The 21,592-nt window shown below is 44.3% G+C and overlaps 1 protein-coding gene across 1 annotated transcript; it reads left to right on the top strand.

Annotated features, from left to right (window-relative positions):
- The first annotated feature begins 4,238 nt into the window (after window positions 1-4,238).
- SNCG (synuclein gamma) lies at window positions 4,239-20,325 on the top strand. The gene is made up of 5 exons (XM_066324181.1): window positions 4,239-4,552; window positions 9,478-9,519; window positions 10,382-10,509; window positions 18,774-18,851; window positions 19,944-20,325. The coding sequence occupies exons 1-5, from the start codon at window positions 4,432-4,434 to the stop codon at window positions 19,971-19,973; spliced, it is 399 nt and encodes a 132-aa protein (XP_066180278.1). The 5' UTR covers window positions 4,239-4,431; the 3' UTR covers window positions 19,974-20,325.
- Window positions 20,326-21,592: the final 1,267 nt, after the last annotated feature.

The following is a 21,592-nucleotide window of genomic DNA, read 5'->3' as shown; positions in this document are numbered from 1 at the left end:
AGAAACAGCCCTTAGAAATTCAGTCTTCACTTAATAGATTCTGATGAATTTGTTTGTTTCTTTTCTGTCTTTCCAGATTCACTGCCTACTCTGTAATACTTTTAATTATAGACTTAAATTCCCAATCTGTGTATTTAGAAGGAAAAAAACCTCTTGAAAAAAATGTTTAAAAAATCAAGAAAAGATGGAAAGCAGGTGTTGCTTTAGATTCATATATCCCCTTTCCAAATCTCTGAAGCAGACTGAATAACTGAAAGGATTTTATGTCTGGGAAGACAGTTCTGTTGATAGCTGCACAGCAAGGGGATAACTTCTCATTAGGGGCTGGGATTTAAATCTGGAAAATGCTGTCTCATCCCTTGCCCGCCGCTGGTGCGTGCTCATGCGTGTGCAGCTGCTCTGGGGAAAGGGAGCACAGGAAGAAGGAAGAGTGTTAGGAGGGGACTGCAGGGCTAGAGAGCAATTCCTTTTGCTGGTCTGTCCATCTGAGGGAGATGATGAATTCTTGTTGCCTGTATTTTTAATGGTTTGCTCAAAAGCTATCAGTGGTATTTGACAGCAGAAATCAGTCACAGAAGATCGCTGTACTGGCAGCACTCTGTGTGCTGCATGTGGCTCATCCCTGTGTGTGTTCCTGAAAGATGGCTCGTCCCTGGGTTATTCATTCCCTGGCTAAGGAAATTAGCTCATTACCTATGCAAACGTACATTCAGGGATTCAAGTCCTAAAGTGTTTGCCAAAGGATGTCAGACAACTGCTTGTTTTCATTGGGGCATGGAAATGACAGATCTGTGACGGTTCTCCTTTCTGCATTTTGAAGTTTTCATAAATGGAGAGAGAGAGGAAGGATTTCTGTTTGTATATATAGCAAGGTTCGATCCTGTTAATGTTAATATTATTCTTCATAAAAAAAACTTCCTAAACAAAGGATATTTACCAGCCACAAAAGCAGTCTGTATTTCCTTTTCTTAACTGTCTTTCAAACAATATCATATACCATTTAAATACTTCAATAGAATATGACCAAATCACACTGCTTTCATCCAGTAAAATGACTTTGTCAGCTGTTAGTCTCCAGCATAAGCTCATTGCTAAAGGACGAGGTGAGGACTTTGTGGACAGAGTAGCTTGCAGCTGGGAAAATTCAAGAAGGAAGAGACCCAAATGAAGTAAAATCCTGTTTAATCTGTTGCAGGCACAAATGAAAAGACAGTAGAGGACAGGGAATGTTGATTTCTGCTTTACATTCTTTTCTTTGCCTTCCATCAGTGCTTTGGGAATAAGTAGGCTTGAGTTAGAATTCTCTTGCCTGTATTCCAGAGTTGCTGGCAGACGTTGCACAGACCAGGTGTCAGCCACCAACACCCAGGGACAGGTGGAGGCACGTGAGAGGTGGGGAACTGCTCCTTTCAGGAAGAGTTTCAAGAAACTCTGCTGTTATCCAGCAAGAGGCTCAGCGGTTTAGTCTGAGCAGCCAGCATTCAAACTAAAGGAACAGCAAGTGGATGGTTTGTGATTGCACAAGTCAAGACAAGGCTTTCTTTTGGTATTATGCAGATCAGCCAAATGTTTTTGAGATAGAAATTTGTTTACAGTGATGTAGCTTAACTGGCTTCTCCTAGTGTTGCAAGGCAGAAAACAGAGAGAAAGAGCCTGCTGCCGAGTGAGATAGGAACTTGGGGTCTCTGAATTGCCTGCTGGAGGTCTTTCTCCTTAGCAGCTGCTTATCTTACCTGATGCCAAGGTGAGATAATTACCTTACCTTATCTGGCAGAAAGTTAGTCCCTAGCAAAATCTTAAAGCCAAGGTAGCTTGTGTTCACTCTTGTTGTTAGTTCTGTCCGAGGTAGGATTGGCAACAAACTGGGACTGAATCCTCTGCTTTGAGTGGAAGGATGCTGCAGTCACTTGGAGGTGGCAAACATTGAGGAGCCATTGTGGATGCTTGCCCTGTATAGATCGCCTACGATGTTGTCTTGAGTCCAGAGCTTTCCTAAAAAGGTTTCAAGGTAAAACAATGCCTGTGCAAACTGCCTGCTGCCTGGGAGGGATCCAGCACCGTTTGTCTTGTGAGCCCTTTCTCAAGGTCATCGGGGCAGGAGAAGGCAGGAAAGGAGTATCCCACTTGAGTATCAGCTAATACAATCTAGTGATGATTCATGTTTCACATCCCAGGATGACTGGATATTTCGTGCATTGTTTACCTTTTATAGCCATGCAAAACGCGTAAAATTGAACTGTACAAATCACAATGACAGAACAATAGCGGAACGAAATCAAGATACGCTTCTCACTCAGCCTTATCAGCCTTGGTGTTCTCCTGAAAATACCAGTAACACTCATAACCCTGGGAATGTCTGTGCTCTGCCTTAATGGTCTTTGAAAGCCTGGTGAAAAAGGAAATAGGCCCTGGAGCAATTCCCAAAGATGGTAAATTTCTTTTTTTAACAAATGTAGTTAAAACAAGACTCCTGTCTGTGCCAGTTTTGTGACTGGCTCCAGGAGCAGTGAGGTTAAACCGCTGATGTATGGCACAGTAAGGTGCAGATATCTTCCATTTAAAAGCACCTTGGGAGCAGAAAGGAGCACCAGCCGTAGCAACAACCACCTAGGGGGAATTTTGACAGATGGTAAGAAAAACCTTTTCCACTTCTTGCTGCAACGTTCTGGAACTATGTGAGCTCCTATAATAATTGGTATGCTGTGCTGGCCTTCCTCTTTTCCTGCACTTTTTAAAATTAACAATTGATAGATTCATTAGTCTGACAGAGATTTGGCTCCTTTATATTCAGATGGACATTTGTTGTTCATTTATAATAAGGAGACTTATTTGTGAGAAAAGGATTAAGAACTGTATATGTTATTTCCCAGATCAACAGCTTTTCAATAATTTCAGTATGGGGTAAAAAATCAACTTGCAAAGACTGAAGAATTATTCTTAGTTCCACAGTACAAACTATGTTTGTGTACATGTCTGCAATGTACATAGATGTCTGCAAGATACGACATTTTTTGTTCAGACTTTTTTCTGCGAAGTCATTCCCCATCTGACACTTCCAGGCTGATAACTTCTGGCAGCAGTGGCTTGCAGACCTCTGCACTTCATGACATTGTGGTGTGCTAGCTTTCCAAAATACAGCTTAGCCTCTGAATTTCATACTGTGTTTGCCTGGTGAGGAAAAACACCCAAAGCAGGTCATGCCTTGGACTCAAAGGCTGATGCCATGTGGCTTCCATAGTTTCACATCTGACATTATTAAAAAAAAAAAAATTAAAAATCACCTTGCTGCACCAGCAATTGCTTTCACAGCTAGCACTGAACTTCATTTTGCTGGTGGGGCTGATTTGGGCTACTTAGGCTCTGCTTCAGAAAACACTTTAGCTTGAGTTTAACTGCAAGTACATTAGGATATCCAACTGTGAGTAATCATGTTTTGGTATTTTTTCCTAGCCAGGCCTTGAGGCTGGATGGATCTCTGTAAGATTTCCCCAGTCAGTTCTGTGCTGGCTGCTCTTGCCCTGCTGTGCTCTGCAGCAGTGGCTCTGACGTGAGGGATGGTGTTTGGTGTGAGGTGTTGTCTCGCTCTGCGGTGGCAGAGCAGGGCTCTGTCCACAGCAACTCAGAGAAACAAATAGGAAACAGGATTTCCCCCAACAGGCGTCTGATTTTTCAGAAATGAACCGTTGTGTAATGGGATGTACAGCTGATCAAACCCCACAATTTATACAGGATGACTTCACACTTGACAAACATAGCAGGTGGGACCTCAAGTTCACTTCACCTGAGCACCAAGCTGTAGCTGGCTCCCTTTTTCTCAGGATTTATTAGAAATAATATTCTTGTTACCATTTTCTGCAGAGTGGGTTCTGGTAACTGCCAGACCAAGAAACCTTGGCCCTGTTTGTTTGTTACAAACGCTGTCAGCATTACGTGCTCTCCACCCTCCGGGGCCCAGCAGAGCTGGTGTTTGACTCCTGCTGCAGCCTCATGAAGATGCCCTTTCAGGAACTCAGAAGGATGGATGCTAAAGTCTCCATCCTTCACTGAGAGCATTGCAGCATATTTTAAAAGCTCTTTCTGTCTGGAAATTCTCCAGACAGCTCCTTACCTACTGCTGTCGTCGTCCTCCTCTCCCCCTCCCTTCTTAAAGCTTCCCAAGCAGATCCGTATCATTAATATTTCAGTATCAGCTGTACACGGGCATTGGCTACACTGCAGCACGCTTCATCAATAAGAGCCAGCGAGGGCTGTGAGCTTTGCCACACTGCCTTCATCCAGCACAGGAGGAAGAGCAAAGGCAGAGCCTGCCAGAGAATCCGAGTATCTGCCGAGGGTAAGGCTGCGTCTCGCAGTCGCAGCCTTGAGGTGCTTTTTGCTGCTTTTGCTCCCTCGTTCAGAGCAGCCCAGATAAAACCCTAACAAGCAACAAGAATGGATGTCTTTAAGAAAGGTTTCTCCATTGCTAAAGAAGGTGTGGTGGCTGCTGCAGAAAAGACCAAGCAGGGAGTGACAGAGGCTGCAGAGAAGACCAAAGAAGGGGTAATGTATGTAGGTAAGAGAGAACTAGTTTTGATCTACTTTTGAGCATGAACAGCTGCATAGATTGTCTCTGAGAAAGTCTGGGGAAATGATATTGTGGCTGAAGCTTGGTAGTGACCAGCAGGATAGTCTGGGTAAGATCATGAGCTCTGCTGTGTAAACCTGGGGTAGCACAGCCTCCCCGTGCCTCAGTTTCCCCAAGTTAGACATAGAAACCACTACTTCAGGGAAGGCAGAACGATGTTAAGGAGCAGATACTCAGGTGGAAGGATTGTTTGACTAGTCACTGGTTGTTTGCAGGGTGAGTCAGGCACTTTCCAGACAAGTGAGCACTGCTGGTCTCTGCCTCACCTCCACACTGGGAGGGACTCACTGAGGAGGTCTCTGAGAGGAGCCAATGGTGTTAGTAAAAGGGGATTGCAGGATGCATCTGTTTCCCCACAAACAAATGGGTTTGTCCTCAAATCCTTCTCCTGTTCACCGACCTTTTTCGTTGCCTATGCACACATTAATCTTGCTTTACAAGAGACGCCCAAATTCCTTTTGCCCAAAGAATAGTATCTGGAAAACAGCATGCCTGATGTCCTGCCTGGAGACCTCTTTCACAGTTAATGGGCTGAAACCTCCTCTTCCAAGGTCACTCTCAAAACCCACTCTCTCCACTTATCTAGCACATGCAATTATATGGCTGGATGGTCAGATATTCCATAGAATACAAACTAAAGAGTCTTAGGTTCCCATGACTGATTATCTCACTGCTGATTACTGCATTTCACACTGCTCGTTATTTTTGCTGGATGTGGGAGTGTTTCTTTCTTTCAGGAAAGTTTACACGAAGGCTCTTCCTGCTATCATACTGCAACATCCACAGCTGTACTTAGCTACTATATTTAAAACTGTTCTATTGCCAATAGCTACAGATATATATTTGTACATTACAAATTAAATACAGAATTTGTATGCAGCAGGTCTGGTAATGTCTTTATCTTGAATTTTTAAATACTTAAGTATTGACATGCTGGAAATTAATGGATGTAACATTTCACATTTCAATTTGAAGCTGACCCACAAGAAAAAAAGGTAAGCAGCATCACTGTAAACAACTAACTACAGTAAGTGAAACGCCAGTCTAAGAAATGTCACATGTGGGTGTCCCTTTGTGGCATCAATACTGCTCCACCTGCTTCCCAATCTGAGTTGTGTCGGGGTTATTCAGAGTTTCTATACATAATTTCTCACATCTCTGTTCAGTCACGTTGTACAGCTCCATACTGTGACCTGGTTTTCACTGTTGCACAGCCAAGACGTCTCTTTAGGAGATTCTGACCTTTTCAATAAAGTTTTCTGTGAACCTAAAACTAAAAGCCTTGAAACCTTAATCTCTGAATAAGGATCAAGGGGAGGATTAAGTGCTTTCTCCTTTCATTGGTTTGGTCTGTTGGTATATTGCTGGTTCTTGCCCTGTCATGCACTGGACAGAGCTTTGCCTTGGCCTGATTCAGTTTCTGATTCAGTTGGGAAGCTCAGCCCTTTAGGGAAAATTGAGTCTTTCACAGGCAGGAAAAAGTAAAGGCCAGATGCTGATTAGCTCAGAAAATGGGGGATTTGTTTTAATAGCCAGAGAAGGTGGAGGCGTGGTACGTTGGTTAAAACTGGAATGATTAGTATGTTGTTCATGGTGCCTTTTGTCACTCTGTGCCACATAAAGAGTAAACCAGAGACCTGAACTGTTCCTTCCTTGCTTCTTCCCTTGCAGAGCTCTATCTCAGCAGCTTCTTCTAGAGCATTAGGTGATGAGACTTGAAATTTTGGATGCTAGGAGAGAATTATACTGTATTGAACCTCAAGGGTCTTTTGAGAGCATCAGGAAAGAGAGGAAAATCCCCAGGGCCTAGGATGGATGAAGTGGATCCCTGACTTTTATTCAGGTTTGTGTTAACTCATTGGTGACTCTCTGAGGAGGATTCCAAATGTCTGGGCACAACCACCACGTCTGGTGAGTCACTTGCAGCTGCCCAGGAGAAGAAAATAATGCTCACTCAGAGGCATCTGGAGTGAACAGCGTCACTGGGACACTGCAGCCACTTTGTGCCCCCTCTGATCCATACAGGTTCAGCTCCCACAGCCCATGGCAGAGCAGGAGATGCCTCCCTCCTGTTCTAAGCCTGCAATGCAGTGCTCCTGCCCTGCCTCCAGCCTTGCTGAACCGGTGGGGTAGAGAGGAGAGTGCACGAAAAGAGAGGGAGAAATCCTGTATCATGGGTCACCTTTGCACTTTGTGAAATCATCATCTGCTCTCCACGTTCTAACAGCCTCTGAATGTGCTGAAGTGTCAGATCTCTGCATGGTTAGTGTGGATCAAGCAGTTGGTTCAGTGGGCCTTTTAAATATGGTTTGAATAGGGGTGTAAGTGTTGCTGAAATTAATTAATTTAATGCAAAGCCACATCAGAGTATTGAGTCATTAGTACTGCTCAATGCTATAGTCCAGGAAGCCCCAACACAGAGTGCATTTCCAGTTTTCCAGAATGGTTTTCGATCATGTGTGTTACAGAAAGTCCCAACACACGGAGCTGTGTTTTTAAACTGAGTGATTCCTGCAGGACTTAATGCACATCAAAATATCCCTTTCTACTCCAGACCTTCTCCCAGGGCACAGCGCTCCACCAGCCCCGTCCCTCCCTGGCGGTCCCAAAGCCCTTGCGGATGACTCACGGCACTCAGAAGAGACAGGATGCATGTACTGGGTACAGAAGCTGCAGGCAAGGACTAATGAGTGAAATGAGATTGAGCATCAGGTGATTGCTTTCTGATTCAACAGATGCGGGTTGCTGGCAGGAGTGTGCGCCGGAAGGTCGGGTTTCATGCAGTGCATAATGGATGGGAGCCTGAGTCATCGGGTGTGGCTGGGCTGGGAGGATGAGGCGAGCTCTGCCCAGGCTGCAGCAGAGACTCTTCCCAATGACATTGCTTCTGTCAGGAAGTCGATTTGGATGTTTTTCTTCTATCTGCATCCCTCCTTTCTGGAATTATTTTCCATCCGCATATATAGCACCTGCCTACTCCCCTCCCCTGTAAAAGAACCGAGCCCAGACTGTCACCTTAAAAGTCTGGCAAAAAACCATACCAAAGTGCAGCTCTTTTCTCAGTAAGCGTGTTTACTGCAAAACTGCAAAGGCATGAAAGGCTGGTACAGCAAATCATGTTCTTTGCTTGCCTATCAACTGCTGTTTGACCAAAATCAGCAAAGGGCTAAGCTTGAGCATCTGAGTCTGATATGAGACAACCTTGTATGTCAAATCAATATCGCGGCAGTATTTTCTTGGGATGGTACTGGGAGGGAAAACCAAGCAGTTGAATTGAACCTTGTGTGTTTGGCCCATTCAGGCACTCACATTCGTGGCCTGAGACTTGCAGCTGCTCTGCTCTGTGCTGTGCTTCTGCACACGTTTGTTTATCATGGTCACTATTATTAAATCCAGTTCACAGCAATGTACATGTATCATGTGTGTCGCTAGGAACTGCGGCTTACAGCAGTTAAGGGTACAAATTAAGGGTACAAAGATTTCATCTCTTGGCTTCTAAGACTGTTTGGGAGGGTGGAGTGAAATGTTGAGGGCATATTGTAGTAGAACAGTTTTGTTCTGCCCCAGGCAAACATTGCAACCACCAAAATAAATCAACAATTGAGAATTACATTCAATAATACATAACATGTATCAGGCAGAGCAGAGCTGGGCTGGACCTGTTGTTATCAGGGCACTGCACCTGTTTTGCTTCTCAGGCTGTTAATGAGCTGTGGTTTGTAGCTGGTTTCTCCCACCACACCCATGGATGTTCCACTATCATGGAGTGAAAAATCTGTATGGTTGTTGTCCATCATTATCATTTTGATAGCTGGCCACAGAAATCCTTTTTTGTGTCAGTATGTGAAACCTGAAGAGAACCTGTATAGGTGTAGATGATTTGCAATATACAGTAAAGTGGGACCAGTGGAATATTTTGGCTTGTGTTTTATTTAACTTCCAAGAGAGATAAATTTGATCCTTTATTTTTTTAAATGTGTAAAGCACCTAGTTACCATGAGGGCTGCCCATCTACCATATGCTTTACCTTACCTGCAGCAGTATCAAGTAGAAGGGATATGTAGCTTGTCACTTCAAGCATGGAGGAAAATGATAGAGATTAATTATTCCTTAGGGCTATTTGTGTTGCAAACTGAATGCCTTCACATCCTGTTAGCTTTTCTGCATTGAGAACAGCAAGATAAATTACAACGTAAGCATACACATGGTGTATTTTCATAATTTGAGATAAAACCATCTGCTTTCTGTGTATTGCTGTGAGCAGGCACTTACAGCCTAGGCTGAGGCTCCAAACTGGGAATCTAGTAAGTTGGTATGTAGTAGGTGGGTGGTGGTTCTGTGAATTCAGTCTCAGGTTTCTCCAGAGTCTGTATTAGTGGTATAGAATGAGACTTTAAATGACCACTGCAGCCAAGTATCCTGTTGAAAGGCAGAGTCTTGGATGTGACTTCTTGTCTTGCAAGAGTGAAGAAGGTGAGATGTTACCAGGTGATTTTATTTACAGTCATTTTTACAGCTAGCCTATAGTGGATTTACCACCACTCAACTGCCCATTTTGGAAATATTGCAGGGAGAAATTTTCATAATCAAGATTTTTCAGGTCTAGACATCTTCAGAGAATTTTCTGTTGAAGCTCTCCAACTCTCAACACAAAGGTACTCATTGGCTTTATTGGGGAGGGAAGCTGGTCTCTTTTCTGACTCTACAAATGGTTTGTGTCTGAGCAGGAGGTACCAGCAGCTTGGTACCTCATCGGCTCCCCACTGCGCTTCCTCGGAGCAGGAAGCCATCTGTGTCCAGAAATCAGAGTGTAATTTCCAGGCAGCACTGATGGATTGTGTTTCCTTTTGCAGGCACCAAGACCAAGGAGGGCGTAGTGCAAAGTGTGACCTCAGGTAGGAGCACAGCCCCAGGGGGATGTGGAAATCTGTGGTGGTTGTTAGACTTCTTGGGAAGGCCATCACCCCTGCCAAGTGGGAGGTCTCTGTGGGACACCACTGCCTGACCTTCCCACTGATGAATGGAGGCTCCCTGCCAGGAGCAATGGTTCAGGGTCTGGCATTTGCAGTGGACACGGATGGGAGAAAATATTTAATCAGTAGAGTAGGTCAGAAAAAATCTAGCAAAGGTTACTTGGCAGACTGGGATGATTCACAGCAATTTAGACATTTCACAATGTCAGGTGCACAGCCCAGCACACAGAGAGGATTTACTTGTGTCAGATCCTGTCTGGGCAAAACTCAGGTCTTTGGGAGAGTCCTGTCAAGCAGTTGCAGAGTCAGGGGCCCAAAGGGCTCCTTCTAGGATATCCCCAGCTCCAAGGCAGAGCAGCCACACTGACTGTCCTGTGGATCCCTTCCCTGGAGAATTTCCTAACTATTGCTTTTTTCTGCCAAGGGGTATTAAATCAACAGAAGATAACCTGGAAGAGGTCATGCACTGTCTGCAATGCAAAATACCTTATTTACACTGTTGTCTCTTAGTATCTGACAGCAAATTTTTCATTCTCCAGTTGCCCACAAAAACTGACAGGCTGCAGTGCTGCTCTCTAAGCAGCATTTTGTGCCAGACAAAAATCCTCATATACATGATCTAAATTCAGACATGATCTCATCTAAAAAATCCAAACAAGGAAGGACTGCACCAGGGCTAATTTCTTCTTTGACATCAATACAATCATTTTGTCATCCCAGGGAATTTGGCAGCCTTCTGGCAGTGTCTAGTGTGCTGACTTCTCTGCTTCTGTTGAAACTGCAGTTGCTGAGAAGACCAAAGAGCAGGCCAACGTGGTGGGAGAAGCTGTAGTAGCCAGCGTGAACACAGTGGCAAACAAGACTGTAGAAGGAGCAGAGACCATCGTGGCCACTACAGGAGTTGTAAAAAAGGTGTGTTCATTTCTTCTGTGATGAGCAGGACAGAAGAGCTTTTGGATTACACTTAAACTACCTGCAAACATTTACAGTTGATGGTTTTACTTATTTCATGAAAGGTTTTCAGCAATATCTGCTTTTGTATAATACTTAATATTATCATATAATGTCTAGTATAGTCACAGAATCATTTCGTTTGAAAGGGACCCCTTGAGGTCATCTAGTCCAACCCCCTTCGGGCCAATGAGAGAGAACAGTCCCACTGGCTTTTGAATATCTCAGTGGAAAGAGACTCCACAATATCCCTGGACAACCTGTGCCAGCGTTTGACCGCCCTCGTAGGAAAAAAGATAATCGTTTTCTTCTGTTCAGATGGGCACATTAATCATTTAGTGCCTATTGTCTCTTCTCCCATCAGTGGGCTCTGCTGGCAAGAGACTGGCTCTCCATTTTCCAAATGTAGGTGCAGATTTTTCCCAGGGACTTGAGTAGAAATGTGTCTGGGTTGCAGTGAGCATCTGTACTGGGTCAGAGCTCAGGGACGTGCCGAGTGGGAAGGCACAGGAGCCAGCACTTACCCTCACCCCTGTGCCGTGCTGGTGGGATGCACACACGGGCTTGCCCTAGCCACGGCAGCTCTGGAGGCAGCAGAGGGCAGCAGCAAGTCAGACACAGCCTGATTCCAGAGAAAGCCTGACCCTGCTGTTCTGCTCCGTGCTGGTTTGACAACAACCAAGTGCTTATTGATAAAAGGCCGTGTGACCCAAATTGTGTACAGATTAAGCCACATTCAGACAAGGCATCTTCTGTCCTCCAGCCTAATTTGACGAACGGGGCTTCTTCAAGTGAGGGGATTAAGGAGCAGGTGAAGGAGCAGAACAGCTGCTTAGATGAAGGCAGTGCTGGTCGTTAGAGAAGATGCTTTGGTAACAAACAGCACCCATTTGTACAGCACGAGGCCAATACTTGGCAGCTCTTTGGTAAGCCCATCTCTTTCCCAGCTTCAGAGAGTGTGATCAGTGCTGTTGATGGCCACATGAGCTTTATGAGTCACAACAAACCCAAACCCAGAATCAAAGCGAAGCCAGGCTGGCCAAAATTGTTTTAATTGTTCAGATAGTCGGCTGATTAATTTCCTGACCTGCACATAAACACATTGTGATGTGAAACAAAACTTCTACACAGCATGTAAATCCTGAGAGAATAACCTAACAAAAGAGCAGAACAGCAGTTTCAAGTGACGCAAAATGTCCTCCTGAAAGCATGTGAAAAGGGCAGATACAGGAGTTCTGCTAAGCCCTTGGGATAAGTTTAATCTCTATTCCCACAGGGAACAGCAGTTAGGCTGCAGAAGTGCAAACAGCAATTCCTAATTCCATGGGGCCAGAATACCCCTTCCTACCTTTTGACTGACCATGGGATGACTGATTCAGGAGAGTGAGGAATTTGCTGATGGTAGGAATCCCTGCTGCAGATAGTGAACTGTCTCCCCTACAGCAAGGACTGAGCAGCAGAAATCCTCTTCCCCTTTCCTCCTAAGTGAGAACCCCACCTCAAAACTGACTGCTACAGTTTACAGCTAATTTCAGAACTTGAACCAATGCAGATTTTTCAGAGAGCATCTGAGCTGTTACTCTGGTGTCTTCCATTGATGTCCAATTCCTTAGACGTAAAATGGAGATTGATTAAGAAATAAAAAATAGGATGTGTCACATGCTTAAGGGCAGACCAAATGGAGCCAGGAAACTGCTTTGGATACAGCATTATGATGTCATGCCAAACAGCAGAGGTGGGCAGCAGACTGAAAACAGGAGGAGAAAAACAAGACAAATGACAGGAGAAAAAAAGGAAAAACATTTATTTCTGTGAAAGAGGGTTCATCTGTTCTGCTGGTTTAGTTCAGCTTAGGAGTGCAAACCTTTTATTCATACTCACCATACTTTAGCATGTAACTAGACACCTTTTAGATCCAGCTAGACACAGAAGATTGAGCTCCACATGCACATTGAGTGCATCCCCACTGCTAATGGATAATTGCCACGGAGCCAAAGCTGCTCCAGAGGGAGGGCCCTGAAAGGAGTATAAGGAGTTGTGCTGGGCTCTCAGCACCTGTTTTACCTCCAAAACTGCTCCTATCATTTTACACAATTTGCTAATGGAAATGCATCCGAAGTTTGCCAATAGTAGCACCAGGCACTGTAATGCATGTGGGAGACCCACTGGAGATACACTGAGAGTGATAATGTATAGCTTTTAAATGTTTAAACAGTGAATACCCACTGTTATAATCCTGGAATCATCACAAGCATTTCAGCTCCAGAAGTTTGAGAGAGCAAACCAGTCCTGAGACTTGTTTGTGCTCCATACCATCCTTCTTTCTAATTGCACACAGCACTTGCCAACATATTATTTGGGTTTTCAGCTATCTCCAGCATTGTTTCCTGCTATAGAAGGGCTTTTCAAAGTGCTAGGGATCTGTGAAAGCATGGCACTGAGCAGTGCTCAGGAGGACTCAGGATGGGGACTCGAGTGGCCTAGAAGACCTGTCCCCAGCTGACTATTCCCAGTATTAATATCAGTTATAGAGAGCTCGTTGACATTTGATCTGTGCATTTGACAGCTGGGATCAGTGGCAGGCACACATTAGGAAAGAGAGGAGTACTCTAAGGGTTTTGGGTTAAGTTTTGCTCAGGATAGCCATGGGGTGCAGGTGTATCAGATGGTGGTTCTGGCCATGGGAAAGAATTCAGCTCTTTGTTGCATCATGGCAGGCACTGAAATGTGGACACCCTGGCAGCCTGCTGTTCCTTACTGCCCTTGTGGGGAAGCACTCAGAGCCACGCAGAAGGAAATGGGGCTGAAGTAACCCTACACCTATGGAAGGGTGCCAAGCACCAGATGATAACAACCTTGAGTTGTGCTGGCACTGCCTGGTAGGGCTTTGGCACTGGTCACTGCTGAGTACAAGGAAGTATTGACTCATTTGGGGGAGTTTTTAAGTATCAACTAAAAAATCTGTAAATTAAGAGATTATAAACCCTCCACAATTTTTCTGACACAAAAAGGAATGAAACCAGTCAGTAGTGCGTTCTGTCTGTGGCTTTGCACCCACCCCCGTCCCTGGGGTGGACATTAAGAGATTCCAGTGAGATAACCACTCACTAAATATCCCTGTCTTAGGACAGGATTAGTTCTTCATCTGTATGACACAGCACAGAGCTTGCTGCAATGCAGACACCACGTGGCTGGGAACAAGCCCATGTACATACACACGCTCTCAAAATGTCCCTCAGGGTTTGGAACTGATGCTTCTCTACACCCTCCACCTAAATCTTCCCTTTAGATCTATTTGTCCTGTCAGATTTTATGGTTTAGTTGTCAGTTCATGACTCTGTCACTTTGAATTGGGTCTGATCTTTTTTTCACTTCACCCCATTAATTAAATGAGCATTTGTCAGTTCTGTGCAACCGCTGGGTGCATTCCCTGGATCACAGCGTTTCTGTGCACCTGATCTGGCGCATGGGGCCGCACCCACGCCATGGCTCATCTCTTTCACAACAACTGCACGTCCTGAATGTGAAAGGCTGCTGTTCATGGTCTTAATTCCCTCCACTTACACCCTGCCTGCCTCCAGTGCAAAGACAGTCTGTCGCATGGAGGGAATTAGAAACAGAAACTGAGTGACCTTCCTGTTCAAGTTAGATTGGCAAGTGCCACTAGGAGAGAGCAACCAAGGGTATCTGAGAAGCAACCAAGGGCAGAGCTGCTAAGCAGGAGGAGCAGGGAAATCAACAGCCAAACTAGCCAACAATTAAGTGGAATAAATAGTTGAAACTGGTTCCCCTTTGTATTCAAGCTTCCCCATACTTAGCTGATGCAGTGGTGCATCCCAGTGATATCCTTCCATATGTCATAGGACACAAGATGTTTTTTTCAAAAGTGCTGTGGAGTGGGGCACTCTGCCTACAGACATTTTTTTCTGTGCTTCCCTCTCAGTCTCATTAGTACATGCAGGCAGACATTTTCCCCATGCAAAATAGCTGAGTTAGTGGCACTGGTGAAGCCTTAAAGCCTACAAGGCCATGGATGTGCTTCATGGCTCAAGGCTGTACCCCAGCAATCCCACAGGATACACATTAAATATGTATCATTTGCATAAGCTGTCCCAGGAGACTCTCAGAGAATCTGACTGTGAGCTGGATAAAAACAAAGCCACCCCAAAAGTCTACCTGGATTTATAGGGTAAAACAGGAATCCTGCGTGCCCATTTGTCTGTCCTGTTGGTGGGTCCACTCACTTTGGTCAAGGCTTGACCCCTTAGTCAGAGCTGTCAGCGTCACTCTGAGCACACTCAGCCTGAAACCTATCCAGGACAGCTCATCCACAGGACCTGACAGGCTGCCTGAGGGTTTCCTAGGGAGTGGTTTGGGGATGCTGCCAGGCAGCATCGTGTTTGCTCCAGCTCCCAAGGTCAAGAGCACTACGGGAGGCTGAACCTCTCCACCTTATGCAACTGATGTCCTTTTGAGGGCTCTTAAATTTGTAGCAGATTAGGCTGCCAGTGAATCTCTCTGGCTTTACAGCCTTAAAATAATAATAACAATAATAATAATAATGAAATCTTGCTTGCCACTGAATTTGATGAGTATATTCCAGCATCCAATATTTGGACTGCTTTCTCTGTTATATAATGAAGATAATCTTAGTAAGACTGTTTATGTCCGAATATTTGGGGGCAGCAACAAAACTCAACTGGCTATAAGGTCATGTAGACAAAAAATACAAATTCCACTTCGTAAATGAACTAAGACAGTTGATAAGTCAATTGCCAAAGAGCTGGAAAAGGGAATTTCATAGAACCTGTGAAAATAAGAACTCTTATTAAATTGTATTTAATGAAGAATTAAATTGTAATTAATTTCTTCCAGTATTTCTGGGCTTTTAAAATCAGTTTTTAAAGAAACTTATTAAAATATCTGAATCCAGAAGCCTATAGTACAGTCTGTTTAAGATCTCTTAGCATTGCATAGGAATATTTTTATAAATGGCAGGTCTTAATTTTTTGAGCTTTTAATTAGTGATGGCTGAACATGTGCCTCTGTTTCATAACCTTAGTGAAATACTTTATCTATATAGATCTCCTGTGGTGTATATATTCTACATAAAAAAAATTTTTACATACACAAAATATTTTAAAACTTATGTACTATTCTTGGGAGGAATTCTGAGGTTTTATGTTTCACTTAACTATTATGTTCAAGTACTTCACTTTTGTTTCTTCACTAACAAAAAAAGATCCAACTGCCCGCCCAAAAATAGAAGACGATAGCCCATAGCAAACTAAATATTTTTTTTTTTTCCATTTAAAATACTTTTTTCTAAGAAGGTACATAAATTCTGAGGGGAAATGTTCAGCTCACCCTTTAAGAGCAGAAGGACCATTATTAATTGCTTCATGGTTTCAACATGCCTTTTGCTTAGAAAATGTTACCTCTTTAAATGAGGAGATAAGCACTGACAGGAATGGCTAAACTCTTGCTGGCCCTGAGGAAGTTGGATTTTCACCCCTTCTTTCTTGCCCAACATCGTTCTGTGAGTCAGTGTTATAGCTGGAGCTGGTGCCCAGGAATTTCTGGCTCTGTCCAAAGTGATGACCCCTATATCCCATGGCCCTCCTCTGTACCTTGTCTTCCTGAGCAGTCCCTGAAATCCCCAGCCAGCTAACACCCAGCTGAAGAATGCAGCCCGTCCTCATGTCCTCCTCCCTATTCTGGGCAGGGTGGAAGCGCGTGAGAAAAAGGCTGTGAGGTGACATCCCTAACACGGCCTGACACCTCTTCATCCTGCTATTGTGCTGGTTCCTTCAGCACAGTTTAGAGACACCCTCCAGAAACTCAGTTGCTTCCCTTTCTAAAAATAGATGGTTGATTTTTAGCCTTCTGGAGCAGTCTTGGCAGAGAGCACGATCTAAGGGATCTAACAAGCAGCACAATAGCTAAACAGGGATTCTCCAGCCCACCCATTGCTCTTGGATACAGTGTCCCAAGGGGAGTCCTGAGAAAGGTGTGCCTCTCCCAGGGCTCTTTCCACATCTACCAGAGCTGAGCTCCCTGCCCACAGGAACAATAGGTGGTCATACCCTGTAGAAAGATAGAGTGCACTGCACTGGTCCTGTGAGCTGTTCTCCAGTTTTCCCAATACAGCTCAGCACCTTAGGCAATTGCCTTTGATTGTCCTTCACAATTACAGGTGGTAACTCAACCTGCAAAACACTATGAAAGAAACATCTGCTCTTGCAGCTCTTGTCAGTGGCTTGAATTGGAAGTTTCTTTCCTTTTCACCTAATAGTCAAAAATCTGTTTGTAAAGCTTCAAAATACAATTTGAGGCTATTTACCTGCTTTGGCTTAATGTGAGCTGTTGAGTTATAAGGTGTAGCTATGCAAAGTGTAGTGTAAATGCAAATGTAAAGTGCATTAAAGCCACAGGCTGGATTCTGAGGCTGGATGAGCATCCATAAATTTAGAGTAGTGAGCTGTTTGCTGGCAGCAGGAGAGCTGACTCATTTCAGAAAGACTGTGACCGAGTGACTGCACCAGAGCAGTGACCTCTCCTGAAGAGCTGCACATCTCCCTGCAGGAGAAACTGGCTTCCATGATGTGCACTTCGATGTCATTTGATTACCTGGGCTTGCTTAACACAGCTCAGGCTGGTACCAGCAAGAATCATTTCAGCCAACAATGCAGTGCAAGTCAAGGGCCTGTTCCTTAGGAAAAGGTGGTCACACTGTACTTCTCATCTGGAGACACCAGCAGCACATGGTGCCCTCTCTCCATAAACAGACTGATCAGCTCTGGTCTCAGCAGGGAGATGAAGGAATGCCTGCAGCTGAGACAGACATCAGTACAGGGCTGCAGCTCATACTTCAGCTTTTTTTTGTCTCCAGCGGATTGATCTTACAGTAGCTTGTATGGAGAGCAGGAAGCCCAGAGATAGGACAAGCAGGTTGCAGTGCTTCCACCTCCTGGCTCCCCATGCTGTCACAAATGCATCTGAAGTTAAATTTCCAGACTAAATTTTCATGGGCTCTACCTTGTATCTGTGTAACTACGACTAGTTTGCTTTTTACTTCACATCATCTTTTTTTCCCAAATTCGGTACAAAAAGCAGCAGGGATGGCAAGGATGTTTTGCTACTGACAAGAACAGTTGTGACTGAGCAGGACACGTGTGAGAAGGAAAAGTAGAGTCTCCTTAACACATGAAGCATAAAGTTCTGTTTGCAGTAGGTCTGACAGGGACATTGATTTGCATTGCATCAGCAGCAACACCAAGCAAAGTGGTGTCCTTGTGTTTCCAAAATGTTGAAATTCATAATTTTGCCTTACATGCCAAATTGACTTTCCCTTTCCATAATGTACGTGTTGCTGGTTTCCTCTATGGTGGCCCTGACTTCATTTGGGAAGAGAGGCATTCAGGGGAACTGCTGGGCATGTGTGCTCAGAGAAGCTTTATAATTTTGAGTTCTCTGGTGAACTCAATGAAAATTACAGAGGTCCTGCTATTTCTGCTTCCACCTGCTTTCACTGACTGATTCCACCCAGGTGCATTTCTGCTTTCTGTCCACCCCCTGTGCACATCCAGTATGGTCAGGATTTTGTCTTCTCTTCCCATGTGACCAAATTGTGTTCAACATAATTACCTGGTAATGCAACCTTTTCTCTTCTGTGAATAGGAAGGTAGCTGAAAGATGTAGGCAAGTAGCTAGAAGAGCCCAAAATACTTAAGTAAATGCTTAGATTCAAACAAAAAGAAAAGCTTATCCTTTGATAATGAGATTTTATCTGAAGCATGACATCAACACCGCCACAGTACTGCAATATCTTTGATTAGTTTTAGTCTATGCAATGAGTGCTTAGGGTATGACAGTGTAGGGAAAGGCTGGGTGTAGCCTTACTATATGTAAATTTATTTGTTCCTCCCAAATTTCTTCACACTAAAGGTCTCAAAACTCTGGTCTCAATGACAGAATAAGAACTGATTTTCTGTATGAAAAAGGCCCTAAACCAGGCTGTAAGAAGTTGAGTTGGCTTTTTCATAGATATCTGCTCTAACTAGCTACACATCAAAATGGATTTCAAGCAGCATCTGCCATCTATTAAAGCTGCAATTCTGCTTGCGTGTGCAATGCTCAACTCTGTCTCACACAGCCTGTCTAAGCTTAGGGCAATGACTCTGCTTGTGGCAGCGAGGACAAACATCTTGTTTGTGACTTGGCAGGAGGACCTGGCAGTGCCCCAGCCGCCCGAGCAGCCCAGGGTGGAGGGAGAGGGGGCCCCGGCAAGCACTGGAGAAGAGGTGAGTGGTGCCAAGGCTCAGCTGCCCTGGGTATTACCTCTTTCCGGGTTACTGGTTTCCCCCGGGCAGAACCTCCCCCTTGCCTCCTGTGGTTCCAGAACTGCCCTGCAAGGAGCCTCTCGCTGTTCCCACTTTCCTGAGTTACTGGACAAAAACCTGAGCTCATCTGTTCTCGTTTTTGCCACTTCCTTATCTTGGGAATTTTCTGTGAGTGACTGATGGACAGATTGGAAACTGCTGCCTGATTTGGGTTGATTTTGGGGTGTAAATGCACATATAAAAGTTAATGCTGTCCCATGGTTCTGTCATCACATGGAATAGCTTTTTCCTGTTTGCAGCCATGCTTTAGAAGAGATTTAGGCAACAAGCTAGGTTTTTCTATAGAATTTTCTGTATTTTTACTAGTTCATTTAATTTTTGAACTGTTCTACCTGCAATGTTCTTTCAAAGCCCAGAATCAAACATTAATCTCTGGGCCAATTTCAGCTCTTGAACAAGGATGATATTTTTTGTCCAACATGGACAACAGAAGCAAATGCTTCTCATGTGGTATTTCCTTTTCAATTTCAATGTTAAGGCCTTTGTCTGCCCCTTCCACAAGTACTCCCCTAGTTTTCAGCTTTTCTGAAGCTCAAGCTGTTTTCATGGTCCCCAAAGCTCCCAAAAGTCTCATCTTGTGTTTACTACCCTCCTCCAGGCATCATGCCCCACTGCCAGTCCCAGAAATGGGGCCCATAATTACACTAGCTGCATGTCTGCACCAGTGCTGCTGTCAGGCTGGCTCAGGCAGGAGCAGACCCAGAAGCACAAACCAGGACATTCCTGCCAGTGGAGCCTGGCCCCACATTAGCTTGACTTCCACCACGTGTGAATTCACACCCTCATTTTCCCCAGAGATCTGAGTTACAGCAGGAGTGTGTCTGGTTTCCAGAAGGAATGGATAGTTCATTTATTTTGTGCATCACCTATGGTCCTCATTGTTTTCTAGCTGTTTGTGTGGTGACTGTCAGCATTGCTTTTTCTCCTAAATTTACTTATGTATGTTTTCCAGTGGAAATATTTACCTTTTTTCTTATCTGTCTTCTCTCACAGGGTGAAATTGAAGGTGCTCCATCGAGTTAGGGAATTCGTGCTCAAAAGAGACCATTCCAAGAGCATACATGGAAGTTTTAGCTGACACCATAACAGGAAAATGCCACTGTCCATAGACTACATTCAGCTCTGTAGTCTTGCACTTGCCTCATAAGCCAGTCATACAATATATGTAAGCCAGACTCCTTTAATTGTAATTAACATGCAGGTGTGTACTGGGCTGTGTGTCTTTCCCAACCTCCCTCCTGGCCTCCCAGTTGCTTTATATATTTTGGTTGGACTCACGAATCTGTGTCTTGCATCCATCTGCACTGGCACTTGGGATCTCTAGGCATTGTGGATTTTTTTTTTTTTTTTTTAACTAATAAAAAGTGTTTGAACACGTTTTTTGTCTTGTCGGTTTTGTTTGCACATTTTAGATGTGGATGCTTCCAAACTGATGCATTCTTCCTGTAAAAGTGCAGTATTAGAATACTCAGAACTGGGTATAAAAAGGGCCTTAAATTATGTTGTAAGAGATGAAGAATCATGAAAAAAAATATTTCTGAAGACAGTACTGTAGGTAGGCTGGTTTTCTGTCTCTCGGGGCTGAAAAAAATTTTCACTTTTTAGTACTTGCCATGTGTAAGAAAGAATGTGGGGGTGATACTGGATGAAAGGAGGCTTTTTAAAGGAACGCGGCAGTGATGTGAGCTCAGTTTATTCTGTTTGCACCAGAAAGCTGTCCTGACATCAGGATGTAACAAGCTGCTGGAAGGTAACTAAAGAAATGTGCTGGCACCAACTAACCTGATCAGAACTGCACTGCTGCTGGCAGGGATGGGCAGGGTTGCTGTGAAATGTGTGAGTGTGAGGGCAGGTGCCAAATCTCAAAGGAGAATCTCCTCGTGCACCACAAACACAGAGGTGGTATCAGATCAGTTGCTGAGTGACAGCAGCTCCACATTCACCAGGGTAGAGAGCAGGAAAATGTTGTTCATTGCTGTAAACAATGGGCTAAGTTTAAAGCTCATCAGTGGGTATGGGTATAAAAATGGGTTCTTTTATTTACCTGGAGGAAGAGTACTCATGAATCCAGGAGAAGCCAGTGTAAACTGTTGGGATTTAAACTGCTTCAAAATCAGACCAATAATCTTCATTAAGCTGCTAAATGATGATGACCATGGAAGGTATTAGAGAAGAGACTTGGCTGTGGCATGGAAGCATCTAGCAAGTGTGCTGGCAGCCTCTCTCAGGCATAACTGTATGTGTAAAGCATTGCCTTGCAGAGGCCATAGGATTTCCATCTCAGTGAGTCTTTGATCTCAACACAGAAAGGGAACAAAAGAGCCCTAGCAGAGGTAAGAAGACCCCTCGAAGGAAGATGTATCTGATAAGTGCATATTCTTTTATGATGTCCTGCAAATAACTGCCAATTAAACAGAGTAACAAAAATTGAGGCCAAGGTAAGGGGGCATAAAGAGATACTCATGCCCAGCAGCAGGAGGCTAGAGTCTATTCTCAGTGCTTGCTAGAGAGAGAAGGAAAACCCTTTGCTTTATGGGGATGCAAACAAAAGTGTTTTGCAAAAAAAGTGTTTTGCAAAAGAAAAAAAAAAGGAGGTGAATGCCTTCATTATGTAGGGCATGTGCGGGAAGGACGAGTGGGCT

Source organism: Sylvia atricapilla, chromosome 8 (genome assembly GCF_009819655.1).
Source record: "Sylvia atricapilla isolate bSylAtr1 chromosome 8, bSylAtr1.pri, whole genome shotgun sequence".
NCBI lineage: Eukaryota > Metazoa > Chordata > Aves > Passeriformes > Sylviidae > Sylvia > Sylvia atricapilla.
Note: the sequence above shows the minus strand (reverse complement) of the source record. Positions and strands in the feature narration are given on the sequence as shown.